Source organism: Marmota monax, unplaced genomic scaffold, assembly GCF_021218885.2.
Source record: "Marmota monax isolate L192 unplaced genomic scaffold, Marmota_monax_Labrador192_F-V1.1 WCK01_AAM20220418_F8-fsc00103, whole genome shotgun sequence".
Classification (NCBI taxonomy): domain Eukaryota; kingdom Metazoa; phylum Chordata; class Mammalia; order Rodentia; family Sciuridae; genus Marmota; species Marmota monax.
Window position 1 is genome coordinate 6,301,802 of NW_026694286.1, and position 21,866 is coordinate 6,323,667.

Sequence of the window (21,866 nt, forward strand, 5' to 3'; positions counted from 1 at the left end):
TTCAAAGCTAGCTTCATCAAAAGTAAGGTACTAAGCAACTCAATGAGACTCTGTCTCTAAATAAAATAGGGCTGGGGATATAGTTCAGTGATTGAGTGCCCCTGAGTTCAATCCCCAGTACCAAAAAAAAAAAAAAAAAAAAAAAAAATTCTCATTCCAAATTTAGGACATCAGAATTACAAAGGTATCTTAGTCACCATTATATACCAACACAGTGCCTGCTGTAGTCTGCACCAGTGTCTTATTGATTTATGTAACATCCTGCATGAAGCTCCAGTTTTTCTCTCCTTCCCATGGTCAATTAGGTAGAATGCCACATAATGTTTGGGAAATCCAGTGTCCTGTCAGACAGACTTAGAGCTTGTTATTGTTGAGAATGTGTTTTACCCATTACCTTGATGATGTAGAGCTAAAACTGTTAGTGTCTTCCCTCCTGTAGCTCTTGTTTACCTTGATTTCTCCATTACTAACTAGTTTTGTCTGCTTCTTCAGGAGCAATATGTATTTATTCACGATGCCATCCTGGAAGCCTGTCTGTGTGGAGACACCTCTGTCCCTGCTTCCCAAGTTAGGTCTCTATATTATGATATGAACAAACTGGACCCACAGACAAATTCAAGCCAAATTAAAGAGGAATTCCGGGTAAGTTGTGCTAAAGGGAGAGGTGATTGACTCTGACCTTGCTTTTTCAGAAGTATCTCAAAGTCAGCTCCTGATCCCTTGAACCAACACAGGCTTCCTCTGTCTTACCACTACTGATATTTGAGACTGGGTGATTTTTTGCTGTGGTGTTGTCCTGTAGGGTATTTAGGAGCACCCCTGGGTTCTACCCTCTAGATGTCTCTGACATGAGCACCATGCCAAACATGCCAAACATATGTGCAGGCATCACTAAATGTTCCCAGGGGAGGGGACCAAAGTTAGTCTTACAGAACCATTACCTTTCTAAGCAGACACCAAGCAGTTAACAGGACCTAAACCCCTGTTCACAGTGCAACCAACCATGGGTACAGGCAAAACATAGAAATGCACATTAATAATTCTTTCTGGACATTATTTTTCACTGAGTTCCCCACATACATGTTTCATCTAAGTGTACCTGACCCTAGGCAAGATGCTCCCCGGATCCCCAGATGGACAGCTCTAGTTAGATTTCATGGTACTTAATCCCAGGGATCAACAGTGGCCCTTATGCCTCTGCCGCTGGTCCCTGTGTCTGAAAAACAGTCTATGGACCAAAGCAGAGCACAGGAAAGAACTGAATCTAATGGGGCATTTAGGGTTATTGAAGGAGTCATCTTGCTGACAGCCTAAGGAAACTTAATGACCATGAGAAACACCTACTGTGGAACTGTTCTCTTCCTCATGTGCCCTTTTTAAAAAATTAATGTTTTATTTAACCTATTCCAGTAATCCCCCCTTATTTGAGGTTTTGCTTTCTGTGGTTTCAATTATGTTTTGAGAATATTAAATGGAAAATCATAGACATACAATTCATAAGTTGGTTTTTAAGTTGTATTATGTTTTTTTGACACATTGCTAATCATACATATTTTGGGGTACAGTGTGATGTTTTCCCTGCATGAATCATACTATCAAGCCATAAAAATGCATAAAATCCTGCCATTGGTGGCAATATGGCTGAACCTGGAGGTCATGCGCCTTTCTTTTGACCCACAGACTCTAAACATGGTGACACCAACATTGCGTGTAGAAGACTGTAGCATCGCACTCTTGCCTCGGAACCATGAGAAGAACCGGTGTATGGACATCCTGCCCCCAGACCGTTGCCTGCCCTTCCTTATCACCATCGACGGGGAGAGCAGCAACTACATCAATGCCGCCCTGATGGACGTAAGCAATTCCCTTTCTGGGAAGGATATAGGAGGTGTTCCCCAACAGGGATAGCCACTGGGAAGGTCAGGGAAAGCACTTCAGAGGTCTTTCCTTATGCTCCTCTGTCCCTCCCACCCTTTTTCAAGATGCAAACTCTTTTCAACAAAACATAGATTTCAGATTCCATGTGTTTTTGTGTAGCTGGATATTCTTGCGCTCTCAGTGGCCATGGGTCCAGAAGTAGTGATAAAAGAAGCATGTTGCAGTTACTCTCTGGCCAAAGAGCAAGAAACAGCTGTTAAGTCCCCATGGCAAGGAAATGGAGTAATGTGGAAGCAGCATTATCTCATTTCCCTTTCCTCCTATTTTAGGCAGTAATTAACATGGGAAGAAAACACAACTCATTACTTACTGTTTGTCAATTTACTTCTTGCAGTTCAATTGATGGGAAGAGTAAATGGATATTTTCAGTGCTAATGTGGAAATTTTAATTGTATTGGTGTGATGTTGTAAAAGGGCACTTACACTTGTTCAAAGCTCTCCAGAGCTGAAAAAAGTATGTGTGTTCTTTATGGCAGGAATAAGTAACACCAAAACTTATAAGTGACAAACAAATAAGCTTTAAGAAAAACAGAATGATTTTAATTATTCATAATTTTAAATTGAATTTTCTCCATTATAATGATTACATATGGAGTCAATGTTGCCTATCAGAAATAGAGAAAAACTGGTAAGAGATAGTTAAGTTTTCCTTATATCAAAGTGAGATTACTTTATCATTGTTGTTCCACAGATAAATTTACATTTAGTTTATTTTGGTGTTGACAACAGTGGTAGGATTTAACAGTCACTAAATACGTTCAGTGTTTTGTGCCACACATTTCCATGTGCACTAAATAGATTCCTCCTTTCACATTTTCCTGGGTATATTTGGATCTTTCTTGTTTGTGTTTGCAGAGCTATAAACAGCCTTCAGCTTTTATAGTCACCCAGCATCCTTTGCCAAACACAGTCAAAGACTTTTGGAGACTGGTCCTGGATTATCACTGCACATCAGTGGTTATGTTAAATGATGTGGATCCTGCCCAGGTGAGACTCGGGAATTCTTGAAGGCAGAGCTCGTGCTCCTAGGGCAAGTTTGTGAGTGCTCTGTTTGCACATCACAGGCTCTCAGGCCAGGGCTCAAATGCCAGTTGATGATTGAGAATTAGGGATGCTGATCTAGAGCAGAAGGTTGGTAGAAACCAAGCACAGGCCAAAGTCATAGACAGCGGAAGTAACATGGCAAGACAGGGTTAAAAATTAACCTGCTCCAAAGGATAGAAATACCCACTAGGGATATATAAGGATATAGATGAACAGGAATTCAAACATCACAGAGCCAAAAGTAGAGCAAGTAAACCAGAGGACAGAGGAGAAAGGACACCAGCCCTGGCTTCCATCCCTGGGGCATCCAGTTGGCATAGCTCGCCTGGAGCCTGCAGGTGGAAATCGTCATGGTGTGTAGACAGTGGGAACAAGCAAGCAAGTTTAAGGGATGGCAATTAGTTTCTCAACTCTTTGGTAAAGATATTAAAAAGAAATAAAACTGTCACCTGGAGATAAGAGAAGCTCTGAATGATAAATAGAGTTTTTGCATAGCTCCTCCTAAACAGGAAAAAAAAAAAAAGACTTGGACACGGATAACTCAAGATTAGTAATGGAGGTAGAAGTTTCTTAGAGGGAGCTGTCAGGAGACTGTTAGCACCAAGGCCCTTTGGGAGCTGAATTTATTCCAATCACAGATTTCACTACCATGACCAAGGTCATTATGGAAAGTTCAAACTTAGCATGTTTTAAGAATAAACTTGTTCTGGAACGGAATTAATTTCTTGCTAATAGAGACATTTTTTTTCCTTTTTTTTTTTTAAGAAAAGATCTGAAGTATTTCATTCTCCAAACTGGACAAGATATCTCCTTTCTAAAATCTGTTTTGTTGCCCATCAATCTGCCATATCTGGAAAGGACATTCAGTTCTTTAAGATTTTTAATTATGTTTGAAGCACTACATTATATTGTTAAGGCCCTTGCCTGAAAGTTAGTTAATGAAATAATAATGATAATCCTTGTTCTCATCTAGTCATTTTGGCTTAAGAAGCTTAAATATTTTAGATCACTTCCTGTAGATGCTCTCAGAGAGGCAGACTGGAACCATTTATAAAGACACACACAATTTGAAACAGAAACAAGGATCCTGACTTTCCAACTTGCAGAGCCACATTAACTCACGAACAGTCACAGTCAGGGTTATAGGACTTGTTCCCTGTTCAGAATTATGCTGCTAAAGTTAATCCTGAAAAGTGGCAGTATACACTGTGAACATATCAGTGATTCTAGCTTGTTCTTAATGAACAACAGCATTTGAATTCTAAAGCTACATTCTGAACCCAAAATGTCTGGACTCCAACCAAGCCTTGGCTGACTGGTGATAGGAGAAACAAAAAGACTCCAATTCTATTCAGCAGACAGAGCTGATTTTCAGAGTGAGAGAAAAGAGGCTCGGGGGATTCAGTCTTTTAGCGAACACTAAACTGAGCATTGAACTCAAAGCCTTTGCAACCGTACAAGACTAGCACTCAACTATTTTAAGTATTTATAGGTCCAGTTCATGGATGTGTTATGCACCATTTAAGCCATTTTCTACATGGTTTCCTTGGGCAGAGTGTAGGATGCAGTGTGCCAAGAGCCCCGTGTAGTCCAGGCCATTCATATTTCTTCATTGTAAGTGACAAGCTTTGTCAGATGCTTGAACTGAGAGGACAAGCAGAAAGTAAGGCTAGCTCAGTCAGTAGAAAAATGGGTACAACAGTTGAATGTGTATGTTATGGCTTTTATTACCATCTTGACTTCCCATCATCATGCCTATTAATTTTAACAGTGGGTATCCTTGGGTATCAAAAAGAAAATAAACATTAGCATGCTATTGTTTGACAAGGCAATTTAATAACTTGTCACCAGGAAGTGCTGTTGAGTGAAGAAGGAAAAATTTCAGGGAGGCAATTGTTTAAAAATAAATGCAATTTCTAAAATATAATAGACTTAGCTACCATAAAAACTATGCTTAGTTATCCTACTTTCATTTTTAATCAAAAGAAAAAAAAAGGTCTAACCTTCAACTTCTTTCTAATGGAGACAGATGCTGTTTCTCTTGGCCCACTGTTAACTGAGAACTTGTCGTGCAATCTTGGATATAAATCAACCTTTGCAAACATTTGACAGTGAAATTTTTATATCCTTTGGAAAATAAAAGTTATCAAAAGGAAAAATAAAAGGAAGTTTAACCAGTGGATTATCCTTTTGTGGTATATCATTTTGCTTAAAATGAGATAATAGGGTTTTCACCTGCTCTTCATCCCATAGCAACAGGTTTAAAAATAATGAAGTAGTGCCCCTCTTGCTTCACCATGAGCCATCTGTCCTTCAGGTAAATCAGAAAGATAAAAGTTAAACACAATTCCACAAGTCACTGGAACACCAAGTCCAGAAAGAAGTTTGAATACCTATTAAGGCTTCATGGATTGAAAAAATGTATTTGAAAAGATCTTATAGGTTCTTCCCACCTGACCATCTTCAAGTTTAGGAGGATGGTAGGGTGGTGACAAATGCAAGGACCCCTTTCCTAAACTCCCAAGTCCTAAACACTCCTGCACGCTGAGTTGTGATTCCATTTGTGCAAATATTCTAGTTATCTTATAGCATCAATACCTGGGTTTTGAGCTTCTTGAAAACTGTGTTTTTAATCAAAGTGGCCTCCAGGTAAAAAAAGCAGAGCAGTTACTCTCACAACCCAGGATACCTAGATTTTGCTTTGGGAGAGCTTGTACCAGAATATGAAAATGCACCCAACCCTTACTGTTTGTCACAAAATAGCCTGATTTCCAAAAGTCCAGCAGGAGAGGATAAAAACCTGTGTTAACAGGTACACATGCCAGTTTAAACGTCTTCAGTTTCACAGTGGCAACTAGAGGCATTTCCCCTAGGGCCTAACTAAGTATACATTTCAGCAGCCAGGAGACCTAGGAAGGGATGTATGGAAGAGATCCTCATGCCTTCCCTGGAAAGCAGAATTAGTCATGGCTCCAGGTGCTTCCTGAGACAATGAAGAAAAGAGTCACAGGAGAAGGACAGGTGAGGAATCAGCAGACAAGGAAGTCCTTGAGTCAACTTGCTGAAAGGAAAAGATGGAAAAAAAAGAAAAGGAAGGGAATCAAGGAAGTCTTGAGATTTAGTGAATGTCTGATACTGACTTTATCCAAACTGTTAGTAGTAAATGTAGTATAATTAACCTTGTGTTTCTATGTTTTAAATTCAGTTGTGTCCTCAGTACTGGCCAGAAAATGGAGTACACAGGCATGGCCCCATCCAGGTGGAATTTGTGTCTGCCGACCTAGAAGAGGACATCATCAGCAGGATATTCCGTATTTATAATGCAGCCAGAGTAAGAGCCAGGGACAGTATTGCTTTGTACTGTGGTCCGTCATATTCTTGTCCACTGATTTCTAACAGACCACTCTACATCAGGCACTGTTCTAGGATTTTGGAGTGTGTCAGAGAGCCCTGACCTTAAGGAGCTTATATTCTACCAGGAACAATGTCAAAGAAAAAGTTATTCAGTGACACTTTCTGAAAGGAAGGCCATCGTGACAGGGACAGGGGCCACAACAGTGGGGTCATGCAGCAGGGGAGAGAGATGAGCTCACCTCTGAATGCACCTCTGAGGGCAAATGAGGATTGATGGCCAAGGAGAAGTGGGGGGCCAGTGGGTTGAAAGTTCCCAAGGAGAAGAAGTATCAGGGTAAGGGGATTCTTTCTGAAGAAAGGCCACAGTGATCAGGCATCACCTGGGGATGGTAGAGGCTGAGGAACCTGATCAAATGATGAGAATGGCCAGACATGGGGAGAGGATGCTCTTGTAAAATTGATTTAGCAAGGATTGTTAAAACTGCTTTTTATAAGGAGGTTCACAGGTGGGCTTAGGAGAAGGCTCAGAGCCTGACTTTGGTCAAGCAAAGGCTCTTTATCAGAAGGCAGAAAACAGAAGAGATAGAATAATGGATTTAGTTTGTTACAAAGTGATGGATTTTATAAGACCAAGAAGTGATGAAGAGAGCAAGTCTCTGTTTTAAATAACTGTGTCATGTGAGCAGAGCCCTGAGGAATAGCCACTGGGCTCCCTAGGGACATAATATTTTAGGCAGAAGTCACAGCAAGTGCAGAGGTCCTGAGGAAGAGCTGTGCCTGGTGACTGCAGGTCCAGTGGGAAGCTGGTGTGGCCGTGACACTCACAAAGGCAGGAGGAGCTGGTGAAGTCATGCACCTGGAAGGAGACTGGCAGAGGTGGGAGGAAAGGTGTCCTGAGAGCCTCACAGGCCTTACTAGCTTTGAGCTTTTGCTTGTAAGAAAATAAGGAGCCAGTAGAGGGTTTTCGCTAGAAACCTTAAGATATAACTTACATTTTTAAAGGAGTGCTCTGACTTCCTGTGTTGAGAGAGACCCATCAGGAGGCTGTGAGAAGGACCCAAGTGTAAATGACAGTGGTAGGACAGAAGTGGTAGCAGTTGGAGCAATAGAAAGACTTAAATATATTCTGAAGGTAGACCAGTAGGATTCCAGGGATTCCAGGGTGACTTTCAAGATTTTTATCCTGTAAACCAGAACAGTGGAGTTGGCCATTCACTGAGAAGGAAAGGCTGTATGTGTAACAGGTTATTTGAGCAAGGGGCATATGTGCAGAGAAGTTCAGTTCTAAATGTAAGAGGTTTGAGATGACTCTTTGAGCCCTAAGTGGGAATATTAGGTAGGACTTTCAGGACTCTCGGGAGAGGTATGAACTGGAGATGTAGACTTAGGACTTACTGTTGATGTTTTAAACCATGAGATTGAATGGGATCATGAAGTGAGAGAGAAACCCCAGGACTGAGCCCGGAGGCTTCCATCAGCAAGAAGTCTGGGAGAAAGGGAGGCTGAAGCGGGGAGGCAGAGGAGGAGAGAGGGATAAGGAGAAAGAAGAACCAGTGAAGAAAGTGTACTGAGAAGTGAGTACTCAACAGGCCATAGAGGGTTCAGTCCAAGTGATTTAGCCATGACAGATTAAGCTGTTGTAGCTTTTCTAACATAAACTCCAACACCTTTGTGAATCCTGTAATTCCACTTAATTAGGAGTAAAGATTAAGATTCACACCAATAAGCAAAACTCTGTTATAGTCATGGGAAACATGGTGTAATCTACATCACATTGCACTCACAAATGTCTCCAGGTTATAATTTGCTCTTCACCTTGAGTTCTGTGTAATCAAAGTAAAACCATTTTCCCACATAATGCATGATGCCCTCAGTCCTCATACGGTTATTTTTTACTTGGCTTTGGCAAAATGGTTAAGTGTTTTGCTTCACTCTTATTTGTCTGTGGCCTATCATGGAAAACACCTGTTTTTGTTTTTTTAATAACTGCTTGAAATTAAAAATCATAACTACTTGGCCTGTAGGAGCTGCCTTGTTATTTGTTGGCCAGACTCTCATTTCATAATGCTCTGCTTTGATGTGAAGATCAAGTAGGTGGAATCAGCCCACTGTCGTCCAAGGAAGTAAATAATGCCTGTTCTTTCTCTACTCCCTGATTGTTGCCTGATGGTCTGTAGCCCCAAGATGGATATCGAATGGTACAGCAATTCCAGTTCCTGGGCTGGCCGATGTACAGGGACACACCAGTGTCCAAGCGTTCCTTCTTGAAGCTCATCCGCCAGGTGGACAAGTGGCAGGAAGAGTACAACGGTGGGGAAGGTCGCACAGTTGTGCACTGCTTGTAAGTATTGATGGAGCTGTTCCTCTCAGTGTCCAGGGCCCCCACTCAGCTATCTCCTCCTACATACTGTCTTTTGTCTCACTCTAAATGGAAAAGAAATAAGAAGCTTGGGGTAAAGGGGGATGATCAGTATTCTCACTTAATGCTCAGTTGGCTTTTCAGGAAAAGGAAACATTAATTTTAGATAAGATCGTAGTCTGTTTTCTGTTACATTAATAAGTGACAAAGTAATTTATAAATAACTGAGATTTATTTATCTCATTGTTTTGTATTGGCATCTAGTGAGGGCCTCCTCATTATGTCATAACCTGGTGGAGGACATTACATGGTGAGACAGAGCAAGTGTTCTAGCGTGAGCCTGTCTTCTTCTTATAAAGCTACTAATGCTACCATGAGGGCCCCACCCTTATGGCTTGTATAATCCTAATCTACCCCCCAAATACCTCCCCCCAACTATCATTAATATATGTCTTTGGAAATTAAATTTCCAATACAAGAACTTTGGGGAACACATTCAAGCTATACAGAGAGTGTGTCACAATTATAAAAAGCATTGATCCTATAACTAGGGCTTCCCCAGCCACCCAAAAATCCAAAAACCACTTGGATGGATTTAGTGAGGTCCTATCTCTTGAGAGTCCATTGTCTAAGAATTTTCTGAGTTGGTTATTAAAATGCTGATAACTTATCTGCATTGGAAGTATTTACACCATAGAATTGGCAAATGCTATAAATCAGGGCCCACCCAGCCAAAATCAGTTTGCCATCATATTATAGTACTTGATAATTCTATTGGAAATCAGGTCAGAGGTTTCAAAGGAACTCTTTCTCTTCCTGGTTTTTAGGAGAGATTTTTGCCAGAGATTTATGTATATTAGAATTTGGTTACAGCCTGCTATAATTTGGATCTTAAATGTCCTACAAAGGTCCATGTAGCAAAGGCATGGTCCCCAGCCTGGTGCTATCAGGAGGTGGTTAAACTTGTAAGAGATGGGCCTAGTTGGAGGTCTTTAGGTCATTTTGGGTGTGACTCAGAGGTGACCATGGTCCCCAGTCTCTTCATTCCTTGGCCATGAATTGAGCAGCTTTGCTCTGCCACATGTGCCTGCCATAATGTGCTACCTCATCACAGACCCAAAACAATAGGATTAATCATGGACTGGAACCTCAAAACTTTTGAGCCCAAATAAACACTTTCTCTTAATAAGTTGATTTTCTTGGGTATTTGTTATGGTGATGGAAAACTGGCTAACACAGAGCCAATATCCTCAAAAGGTGACCTCCCCCAATTTAGCAGGTGCCAAAATGTGAGAACCTCTGCACAGAAGGATCCCAACTTTACCTGTACACTGAGTAACACTTGGGGAGCTTAGGGAGTGGGGAACCCTATCCTCAAGCCACACCCACACCAGTGAAGTCACAGTGCATATGAACCACAGACATCAGTGTTTAAAAAAAAAAAAAAAAAAAAAAAACTCCTAGTGATTTCCATGTGCAGCCAAGGTTGAGAGCTATGAATAGAGAATGCCATGCTTTTCAAAGTACTTTTACCTGCATTTTCTCATTGGCAATGATAGGTAGCTAATCATCCAGCTGGAATTGGCTTGATGGAACAGGCAATTAAAAAGTCATGGCAGTTAGGGAAGATGTTTAGAGAAATTTGTGGAGATTCAAAGTATAAGCATATGTTGCTTTCCAGAGGAATGTCATTAGAAATACACAATGCAATCACTCCAAAATTGAAAGCAAACTCAAGTTTTACTCAGTGCAGACTAACCTGAATTAAAGTGGCAGACTTGGCTAAGGGTGTGGGTTTCTCTACACTCAGTGCCATGTGTCAGGCTATGCCAAGGTCCTTTCTTGGAGGTCTGAACTTTGCCCTGCCTCTTGCCAAATAAAATATGCTAATGCCTCATCCTCCAGGAAAGGTATGAAGGAGGAACTGTGAAGACCTCTTAAATCATTGTGCTCTCCAGACTAAATAATTACATCACCTTGCCATGTTGTTCTCCCTACTTTCCTGACATCTCTTCCCCTTTTGGTGAGGGTTCCTTGATTTTTTATTGAGAACCACCCCCTCCCCACACCCACATACCTGCTAACTCTCCAAGGTTCCCCTGGGGCTGCCTCTTGCCCTTCTGGCATCAGATTGGGCAGGACACTTCACTCTGGAAAGGAGATTTATTTTAAGATTTATAAATCTGTGCTTTTTTTTTAACTATACAAGAAACAAAGTTAAATTGGTATCTTCTAGTATTGGCCAGGAAAGAAGACTTTGGAAGCACCACACTGTGCCTCTCTGTAATAATGGCGCCATCTTCAGCATATTGTAGCGCCACCTATTGGCCATAAGAAGAGACTCCTACATGAGACAGCTCTCCAGGCACTGTGAATGCAATGGTTCCTTGAGCCACAGACACTTGAAGTACTGAAATAGGGAATTTTTTTCTTGATATGTGTCTTCTAACTACTGAAATCAGAAACAGAAAAATAGAATTAAGGTATTACCATTTAGAAACTCTGGATATAGACAGTGGTCATCACAACTGTCAATAGCATCAGGTAAAAAGATGGTGGGGAAAAAGCAATGTAATATTAGTGCAAGAATAGCAAACACACTCGTGAGAAGGTCCAGGAACTGCACATCTGTGTCACCTGACTCACAGCAAGATCTCCTACAGCACACACCTGTAGGCCATCAGGGAAGTCTCACACTATAGCAAGGATTCCTGTCCAGAAGGATTGTAGACCAAAATGTCAAAGTAAAACATCAAAGCTACTAGAAGAAGACATGGCAGAAACTCCTCATGATCATGGGATAATCAAAGACTGGTCAAGAAAGGACACATAACACTAGTCATAAAGAAAAATAGAGATATATTGGGTCCCATTAAAATGAAACACTTTCGTTCATCAAAAGATATTAATAAGTGAGTAAGAAAGCAGTAGGAGGAGAATTTTGTTTCATATATACATGTGAGTGTCTATGTCTGTGTGTGTGTGTGTGTGTGTGTGTGTGTGTCTGTGTATCTCCCCAATGGCTCAGAGCCAGAATGTCTAAGAATTACTGCAAGTCCTTAGAATAAGATAGATGGCCTCAGTTCTTTAAACGGGGGGAAAAAATCAACAAGTGCTTCATTTGAAAAAATTAAGCTGTCCAGACAGCCAGTGAGCACAGAGAAAGTATTCAGCATCATTAGCTTTTAGGAAATACACATTAAAACCTGGATCAGATGCCCACTGCATATCCACCTGAATGACTGGAATTTTAAAGACAAATGATGATCCCCCAAGTGGTTGTGAAGCTGTGGAGTCACTAGAACTCTCAGGCTCTACTGCTAGGAAGTAACTATCATACAACCATTTTGGAACTGTTTGGCAGCATCTATCAAAGCTAGGTACTCACATACTCTGAGCCCTTCCATTCCTAGATACGTGACTATAGAAATAAGTTGTATGACACAGGATATGTTTATAGCAGGTGGACTCATAATACCTAAAATCTGGAAGGAGCTATGGGACAGATAAGTTACACAGTAGAGTACTCATTCAGTGGAATTTTTCTTGTCAATATTAAAGAAGAAACTACTGACAGTCAACAACAGGAAGAGTCTATGATAATATTGAGTGAAATAAGCTAGACTCAAAAGAGTATATGCTGTATGATTCCATATATCCATTTAGGCAAAAAAAATGTAACAGTAGAAGTGAGAACAGATATTGTTTTGGGTGGTCCTGAGGGTATTGATGAGGAGACAGTTTGAAGGAGGCTGACTGGGGGCTGCTCACGGTCTCTGTCTAGACCTGATGTGGTTACATAATGTGTGCATTAGTAAAAAGTAACATATCTTTTTACCATTTGTGAATTTTATTATAGGTATAAGATAGAGCAAAGAGATTAAAATAAATTTGCAAGGCATGCCAACCAAATGCAATGTGTGGCCTTTTCTTAGATGTGATTTTTTTTTAATCAACTGTAAGAAACCATCTGGGAAATCTGAACACTGACTAAAATTTTGATTATATTAAAACAGAAGGGTGAGAGGTGGGTGTGATTTAAAGGTAGAACACTTGCCTACCACTCATAAGGCCAGCACTTCCCAGCACTGTAAAACATCAACAGTAATGTTTCTTTATTTTAGGTATGATAGAGATATTGAGTTTAAAATACAGAGATATAAAAGGTCCCTTAGCTCCATGAAAATAGATATGTTCCAGATCTGTTGCAGAGAAAATACAGGATAAGTTGGGAACATCTATGGTTCCAGAAGATGAGAAAATCTTCAAAAAAGTATAGGACCTATCACAAAAACTATGTGGAACTCCTAATGGCCAAAAATGAACAATTTGAGCAACAAGATAAATAGTGATGTAATTGGGTTTTAGCTCATGGAATAAAATTGGTATTCAGGCTATGCCTCCACTGATATAAACAACAAAATAAAAATAAGCAAATACATGTTTAAATGAGGGAAAGGGGAAACCTCTTTCCTATGTTAGGCAACTACCACAATCATCATTAATTAGTGCAGACATGAGCCACCAATGGATGCAAAAATCAGTGTGCAAACCTTTGTGGAGAAACAAGATATTTGCACAGTCCAAAGTATGTCCCCCATTATATGTCTTAACTAGAAACAGAAAGATTTTGACAGTGAGAAACCTGGTAGACATTATCTCAACTCATGAGCAAGGTCAACATCACCAGGAATAAGATGGCTCAACGTATTAGTCCTTATTCCTCAATTCTTGTCCTTTTCAAGAAGCAATTCCTTCTGCAGTTTTCTTGGCAAAAACGCATGGCTTCATTTCCAATCACAGTCTATGTTTTGTACTTTGTGATGACTTCTCAAAGTGTGGCTGAGACCCATGAGTACTTCCCCCATCTACATTCTCTATTTCACATTTTATATTCTGAAAAATAACTGATTTAACAAAAGTTAGGTCAAGAAACGCAGGGAAAGACAGGAACACAATGAAGGGAGGCTAAGTGGACATGACAACTAAATGTAAGATGGGATCCTGGACTAGAAAAAGGACATCAGTGGAGAAACCAGTGAAATTTGAGGCCCATACTTTTAATAGTATTGTAGCAGGGGGAAAAAAAAGTATTGTAGCAGTGTTACTGTCCTGGTTTTGATGACATACTGTGGTTATATAAGATGTTCATGCCAGGGAAGTTGGATATACAAGGGAATTCTTTATGCTATTTTTGCAGTGATTCTGCACATCTAAAATTAGTTCAAAATAAAAAGTTTTATTTAAAAAGAGCCTCATGTTTTAGAGATAAATGATGGACATTTTTAAAAGCCAGATGTGTCTTTGAACCTTTTCCACACTTATTATCAATTTTCTTGGCAGACATCAGATGAGATGTGTAATCATTGAAAAATTGTCCAGTGGGCCCTTTCTATAAAAATCAATAAGGTGCCATAGCAGATAACATAATGGAGGCCGAGTTCAATTATGTGCTCTACCCCCATGAACTATGGGTCAAACACTTGGCTAGCTTGTCCCCTTTGGTAGAGAATTTGTCTTAGCTAAGGTAGAGTGCTCAGAGACCTCCAGAACCTTCATCATGACTGGCACGGTAGAGTGTAGAAAACATGTCTCCACAGATTGTGTGTAAGATGCAACAGATAGGTAAATGTCCAATCATCTGATTTCTTCTATGACAGGAATGGGGGAGGCCGCAGTGGCACATTCTGTGCCATCAGCATTGTCTGTGAGATGCTCAGGCACCAGAGGACCGTGGACGTCTTCCATGCTGTCAAGACGCTGAGGAACAACAAACCCAACATGGTGGACCTTCTGGTAGGACACGCCCTCCACCCTGCCCAGTGGGGCATCCCACCTTAGCATAGGACTCTGAGACCCACCGCCCCAGCTCCCAAATTTTCAGTGACACTGATTCAGAGAGGAAAAGACTCATTTTAAAAAGCATAACATATCACTTTGCTTATAGGAATTTTCTCTCTTTTTCTCCTCTCTTTTTTTCAAGGAAACTGTCTCAACTCGTTTGAAATGTGGAAATAGTTGAAACTCACAAGTGAACATCCTTATTAATTTCCCTTCCTGGCAATGCCTTCCACGCGGCTAAGCACTTAATCTTCATGGAGAAGAAATAATCATAGCACATGAAATGCCAGATTTTCAAATTATATATTTTATAAATAGCTTAATCGCCTAATATTTATCAAAGCTGTGAATTTTAGTTTGACATCCAGAATATGGCATTTAATTATGGTGGCCATATCTGAGAAAAGGATTAAAGGAGTTGAGAAACAAAGGATGAGGTGCAATTATTTTCTTAGAGCATTTCATGAAATTTCTTTTATATGGAGCTGTTGAAATGCCAACCATGGTGAGTCAAGAATAAGATAACAGCTTAAAAGAGGAAGCTTTTCCATTAGGTTATTGTGCTGCTCTGTAAATGGAGAAAGGATTTCAAGGGTGATTCTAATCCAGAGTTAAGAAAGTGGCCTGGGGCAAGGGAGGGGGAGGAAGAGATGGTCAATGATGACAAATTCAGAAGGCCAGTGTTCCTGGTTCCACAACATTGTCTCGGAAGGCTTGGGGTTAAAAAAAAAAAAACAAGACCCCAGACACAGTGGTGCACACCCATAATCCCAGCAGCTCCAGAGGCTGAGGCAGGAAGATCACAGGTTCAAAGCCAGCCTCAGCCATTTAATGAGGCCCTACACAACTTAGTAAAACTTTCTTAAAATTAAAAAATAAAAAGGGCTGGGGATATGGCTCAGTGGCTAAGCACCACTAGGTTCAATCCATGCTACCAAAATATATATTAATAAATAAACAAACAAAAGGACTAAAGAGAAATTCAAGTTGAAGATGATTAATTAGTCCCCATCTGCAACTTGAAAAGTCCCTACAGCAGTGCCCAGCATGGATCCCAGTGACCAAGACAATTCCTAAAACATAAGTTTTCTCCTAGGCCTCTGCTCAGTACACAGCACTCTTCAGGGGCATCTGCTGTCCTCAGATATGTGCCCTGTGATATGTGCCCTGTGCTTGATAGTTATTCTATTTCCAATCCAGGGAATTTGGTAGAAGAACATGTTTGGCCATTTGCATATTCTCAAAACCATCAGCAGTTATCAAATGCAGCTTCTGTGGCAAAAAGATTTGTTCCTCAAACTGCTGCCCGCTCTTCTCTGCCCTGTCAGAAGCCTATGAAAACCCAGATTCTAGTTTCAGCTCTGCTACTAATTCAAGTTCAGTGACCTCAGATACATTATCTTTTCAAATTTAGTTGTCCTTGCCCAATTCACTTCTTTAAACTTTAAAATTAAAAATTTTTAATTTAAATTTATAAACTAGGGATAGTAGTAGCATATTGAGGTGATCCAATGTGCAGATGTATTTGAAAGTGTTGTGGAAATTGCAAAGAGGACAGAGGTGGTTATTGATAGTGTAAGTGTCTGCTAGATGTGATGCCCTATCAGCCTGTGGGAGATGATTATGAATAAGTGGAGGAAGAAGAAGATGCCTACAGTGAGCATTTATGTGATGCTTAATATCTGCTGGGCACAGCTCTCAGCACCCTTCACATAGTAATAGATTTTGTGAGGGTGGCCAAAAGGCCAACTCTTGTGTTCTATGAGTAGATTCCACTAGAACCCGCTAAGAACTCTCCCTCCCTGAGATCCCACATGAATGGTGAAGGTGTCGACCACCATGGATTTCCCACTCTTCTGGGATGATAATAGTTGAGAGAAGAGAGTCCTGTGATCAGTGGTGTCCTAAACTGGAGTAAATAAGAAGGGTAGCAGAGAATGGGATTAAAATGCTCTGACTGACCTCATTATGTCCTTAACCTCACCATCTCAAGGATAGATGTTCAGCTTCTAGATTTTGATTGGTGCCTGGGAAAACTGACCTTGATAAAAAAATGTTGTTTGTCTCTCACTGCAGCCTCAATTAAGCAGATGATTAGAAGAGACCCTTCTAGGCCTTCCCTCTAATGGCTCTGGCTGCAGCTTTCATCACTCAGGAATTTTTATGGTCAGAAATGATTGAGCTTTGTCCAAAGCAGTGGCACAGACTGTTGGACTGGGGCAATTCTTCATGGAATGAATGGAAATTTTATGTGGTTGGACCAGAAGAGAGCTTGTGGTCACAGGCCATTTTTCTATAACTTAGAAGAGTTTCTGTAGTATGGGTAATTCTATTTCTTTTTCAAGATAAAAGAATAATTTCTTTTTCAAACACTATGTTTTTATTTTTCATTGACACATAGTAATTGTATGTACATGGAATACAGTGTGACATTTCAATACATGTATAAAACATTCAATGATCATATAAGGGTAATTGGCATATCTGTCACCTCAGACATGCATAATTTCCTTGTATTGGGGACACTCTAGATCCTCTTTTATGGGCTATTTTGAAATGTTTAGTTAACCATTGTTAATCATCATTACCCAAACAAATTAAGCTGTAAAACATTGGGAGTTCATCCTCCTATTCAACCCTATAAAGTTATGGGTAGTTTTAATGGAAAAAAATGGGATCCCTGGAATCCCAAACCTTACAAGGTCAGTACCGGTTTTAGGACAATGTCACTGGCTGAGAAATGTAGGAAAGTTGTCCAATTTCCTGAGAAAACTGTCTTCTAAACCTGTCACAGTGACTGTTAGCAGGATAACAGATAATATCTGGTGATCAGAGGAAAATGTCATAGTGCTCTTTTTAGTGTGTTTGAAGCTTCCAGAATTGAGTAGGAGCTCTTGTCATTTGTTTGCTTGTGTCTATTTGAGAGTAGGATTCTGTTTCGTTTGATATCCATGCGTGAGTATGTTGACTGAAGGAATTAACTAATTTAGGTCAGGGTGATAAAATCTGGTATGATTTCACTGGGTATAAGAGGCCATCTGAGACCTTAATGCCAACTGTTGGACAGCAACTGGAAGGAGCAGTATACTGTGTCTTGTGAGCAGCATCTTCAGAAAATGACTGGTATGTTCCAGAGAGCCCTAGGGCACACTTCTGAGCTGGCCAGCCAGGGAGGCAGGGCAGGATTGAGTCAGGAACCTAGCCTGGGCCCTGCTGGGTCTCCTCATTCAGCACATAGAGAGGCTGAATCCCACTATATCCCTCTGTATTCAAAACATGACAAAGGGAAGCTGCAGCCTCCCTGCTGGGTGGGAAGAGTGGGAAGAGGTCTGCAGGTCTCCCCATCTCCCTTTGCAGCTCTGAAGTTTCTAAATTGCTCTTGACTTTGAAAATTCATTCATTAGTTTTGAAGCCTGGCACTCCTGAGGGAGATCCAGAAGGCCCTAAAGGTTGATTCCTTCTAATTTTTAGTTTTGGGGAGCTCTAGAGAAAAGTCAGTAGATTGCCAGGAGGCAAAATAATTTAGAACTCTGTTTTTTAATTTTTTTTTAATCCAGACAGGGCAGCTGCATTTGTTTCTGACCCCTTTTTCAGCCCAGCTTCTACACTGTCCATCTCTTCAACCAGTCCCCATCAAAGTACTGAGTCCCTAGAGGGTAGGCAAGGACAGCATGGCCTAGTTCAGTTCAGATGGAATCCCTGCCTGCACTGCTTTGAGGCTCTCACAGCTGCAGGAAAACGGCTGCTTCCCTGACAGTTCCCTTCTCACTTTGTCTTCCTCACTTGGCTTTTGTGGTTTCTAGGGCTCTTTCTCAAGAGACACACAGCTTCTGGGGAACAGATCTTGCCTAAAGAAGCATGTGTCCCCTAGGGTAGGTGGAAGACTTTGGAAGACTCCCCTCTGCCACCTTAGTGCCTGGCCCAGAAATGAACAAGTGGCCTGTGTTCACTGCTCTCCCAAATGCCCTTTGGAGGTTCAACAAAGCTGCTTCATCAGGCAAATACACAGCATATATAATCACCTGATTTTGAACTGTGGGTCAGCTGGGGCCTCTTGATTGTTAAAGTCTGAAGAAAATTGGACTAAACCCCCAGGATAGAGGTCTAAGATCCTCTTTAGTGTTTTCATCAATGGCCTGAGGGCTCAGTCTCAGGGTCATCATTGACTCCTAAAACTACTCTGTTGAAACCCATACCTGAGAGACATGCCTTCCTCTGCATCCATCAGATAAAAGGGTCACCACCAACTCAGAACATTTGTTAATATAGGGTGCAGTCTGCAAACTAGGGCACACTTCAAATAGGTCATCATCATCATCACATTGCAGGGTGATTTTCTCAACCTTCAACCATATCTACCCTCCACCTTTTCCATGCAGCTCCCTGCTGCTCCTCAATTTCTTGTCCAGACATCCCCCATTACCACACCTACCCCTTTGTCTTCCTGGGTCTTCCTTCTCCAGAGCAGAACACATATCTGCTAAGTAAACATACCCTTGGATATCTTTGCTTCCCTCAAAGCCTATTTATACTGGTATTTTCTCAAATAAAGAACATTTCCCATCAAATCAATCTGGTCTGTCTGCTAAGAGAGTAAAATCATACCTGCTGTCACTGGGCATAATCAACCAGTATCTTATCTCAGCTCTATTCCATTCCACCTGTGTTTCTCAGCTTCTGTTCTGTGTTCATTATCTTGCTGATTGGCAGTGGATGCAAAAGAAGTAGAAGACATGGTCCAGATACAAAACACAAGACCTTCTTGAACTTCAGTTTTTCTCATCTGTAAAATAGGGATAAGAGCAGTGTATGACTCCATGGATATTAAACGTTCAGAATAGGAAAATCCATAGAGACCAAGTAAGATAGTACTAGCCAGGGACTGGAGGACAGAAGAATGAAGCAATTGCTGATAGGCATGGTGTTTCTTTGGGGTTCTGGAAATGCTCTAAATTTAGATTTTGTGCATCTCTATAAATATACTGAAAACCATTGATTTGTGTCAAAATACAAAATTACAATAAATGTATAGATCTAATTGGATCTTATAGGGAGCTGGGGTTGTGGCTCAGTAGTAGAGCACTTGCCTAGCATGTGTGAGGCACTGGGTTCATTTCTCAGCACTGCATAGAAATAAATAAAATAAAGGTCCATTGTCAACTGAAAAATATTTTTAAAAAAACAGAATGGATGTTCTGATGAGTTCAGCTAAGAGGTTGGCTTTATAGGTAGAAAAGGGCAGGAGACACAGAAATGGGAAAAGAGCCATTGATCAGTTCAAAGTTGCTTTCCTCACATGGTCGAAGCACAGAGGTCTTCTTTATCACATCAGTGCTAATAAACCAGGTCCTGATTGGTTGCTGTGAATCTTCTGGATTCTTAAACTTTGTTTCTGAATTTTTAAACTGGCTTTTTTCAAAATTCAGTTTAATTATATAGTACTTAACTCCACTCTGGTTTGTCTGATCTGTTGGGTCCTGTGCAGGAACATAGTCCAAAACAATAGCCTCCCATGAATTTTATTTAAAATAAGTAGCTTTTTGAAGGGTCATCTTAAGGTATATGAATTATATCTCAATAAAGCCAAGTTTTAAAAAGTAACACTTAGAAAACAAAGAATACTGATCCTAGATATTTGCAGGGCTTTTCTGTTTATAAAACATGATCCCTTGTTCTCTTGTTGACCTCAGACATCTTCACATAGGGAATGAGGAAGTATTTGCTCTTGAGCCCCCATCCTCTGCTCATAAGTAAACTGGTATAGAATTCTACAACTAGTGCAAGTCAAATTCATATCTGAACCCTGGTTCCCAGCTCCAGGCCCACTGATTTTAGACTCTTGCCACAAGGATTACCCTTGTAGAACTGTCTTCTCTGCTTAGAAGGTAAACTTACATGTGGCTCATAGTAATCATCATGGATAGAAGAGTAGAAAAATCAGTAACATACACAAAACCATTAGATGAAAATCCCAAGTAGACTATAGCCAGATATATCACAAAATGTATGGAGGTCTTAAGGGAAGAGACCCATATGAAAGTGATGGTCATGAATCCTTGGTGGGTTGGCTTATTGTTGGTTGCCTGGCAAGAGCACTGAGTTGCCAAGAGAAATCAATAAGGGTCATAAACCAGCATGTCCTCTCAGGCCGGACAGACAGAGGGAACAGATTAAGGTACAGGACCTGTGGAGCAGAGCAGAACCCAATCCAGGTGTGTGTAAGCTTAATCTCAGACAAGGTGGACTGAGAAAGCCCTGTCCCACCACCATGTCCTTTGTAAGGTGGAGAGAACAGTGTCTGTCTCAAACCTGGCTACACATTGATGTGACCTGGGAACTTTAAAAAATTCTGGGGCCTGGCTTCAGCAGTGGAACATTTTGTTTCATTTTGCTTTTTTAGTTTTATCTCTAATTGACAATTAAAGTACATATTCATGAGATAAGCAGTGATATTTTAATATATGTGTACATTGTGGAATGATCAGAGTAATTAGATTCAAATGTGTAGCCAAGGTTAGGAATTTAGTAATCTAGAAATGCCTCAGCCCAGGTTGCACATGGAGGATCCTTCAGGGAGTTTTCAAAGCTACTGCTGCCCAGGCCATGCTAGACCAGTCCAGCAGAAGCCTGTGAGGTGAGGCTGAGGGACTCCGCTTGCATCCCATCCCACCCCCAGCACCAGCAGAGCACCTGGCTCCCAGGAGATGTCCAGTAAGTATTTACTGGATGCCTAGATATTTCTTCTGTGCAGCCAGACCCCAGTCTGGCTTGAGCTGCCCGCTGTTGCTGTGACTATAATTTAGATGAACAGGGAATTGGGCATAGATTTCACAGGAGGCTTTGGCAAAGAAATTTTTTTAAAGATGCAGATGAAAGTCAGGACCTGTTCCATCTTCGTTGTCACAGTTGTGTAGCCATCTGTAGAGTGGTGATGAGAATTTATTGGCCTCCCTGGCACGGAGTGACTGGTCACCTGTGACCTGCTGGGAACATTGAACCCAATGTTCCCACCCGTGGTTATTAACACATGGGGACTGCTTCACCTTTCTGACAGGGCGTCAGTCAGGAAGACTTTTACAGCCTGAAGGACCTGTCAGTACATGATCCCGCATACATTATGAAACTTGTCTTAGTTTCAAACAGTAGGTACAATGGGAAGGAAAGCTTTGCCCCAGGTGAGCTGCGTGGGCTATTCTCTCTGAATCTTCTTAGGCAGATGTCGGGTGTTTGAAGTGCCCGGACTGACTGTGGCTCCAGGAGCTCCCAAGACACAGCATGAGCTTACAAAGGCAGAACTCTGGCCCTTCACAGGAGGCCTGAGCCTCCTGCT

General features: G+C 41.0%; 1 protein-coding gene across 7 annotated transcripts in view; it reads left to right on the plus strand.

Moving 5' to 3' along the window:
* Nucleotides 1-21,866, plus strand: part of Ptprm (protein tyrosine phosphatase receptor type M) — an 821,378-nt gene that overhangs the window by 785,378 nt on the left and 14,134 nt on the right. For all 7 annotated transcript variants that reach the window (XM_058586457.1, XM_058586454.1, XM_058586456.1 and 4 more), the window contains 6 exons: nucleotides 493-642; nucleotides 1,681-1,854; nucleotides 2,794-2,925; nucleotides 6,188-6,313; nucleotides 8,514-8,677; nucleotides 14,356-14,491. In XM_058586457.1, the coding sequence (XP_058442440.1) occupies nucleotides 493-642; nucleotides 1,681-1,854; nucleotides 2,794-2,925; nucleotides 6,188-6,313; nucleotides 8,514-8,677; nucleotides 14,356-14,491 (882 nt within the window). The remainder of the gene's footprint in view (nucleotides 1-492; nucleotides 643-1,680; nucleotides 1,855-2,793; nucleotides 2,926-6,187; nucleotides 6,314-8,513; nucleotides 8,678-14,355; nucleotides 14,492-21,866) is intronic.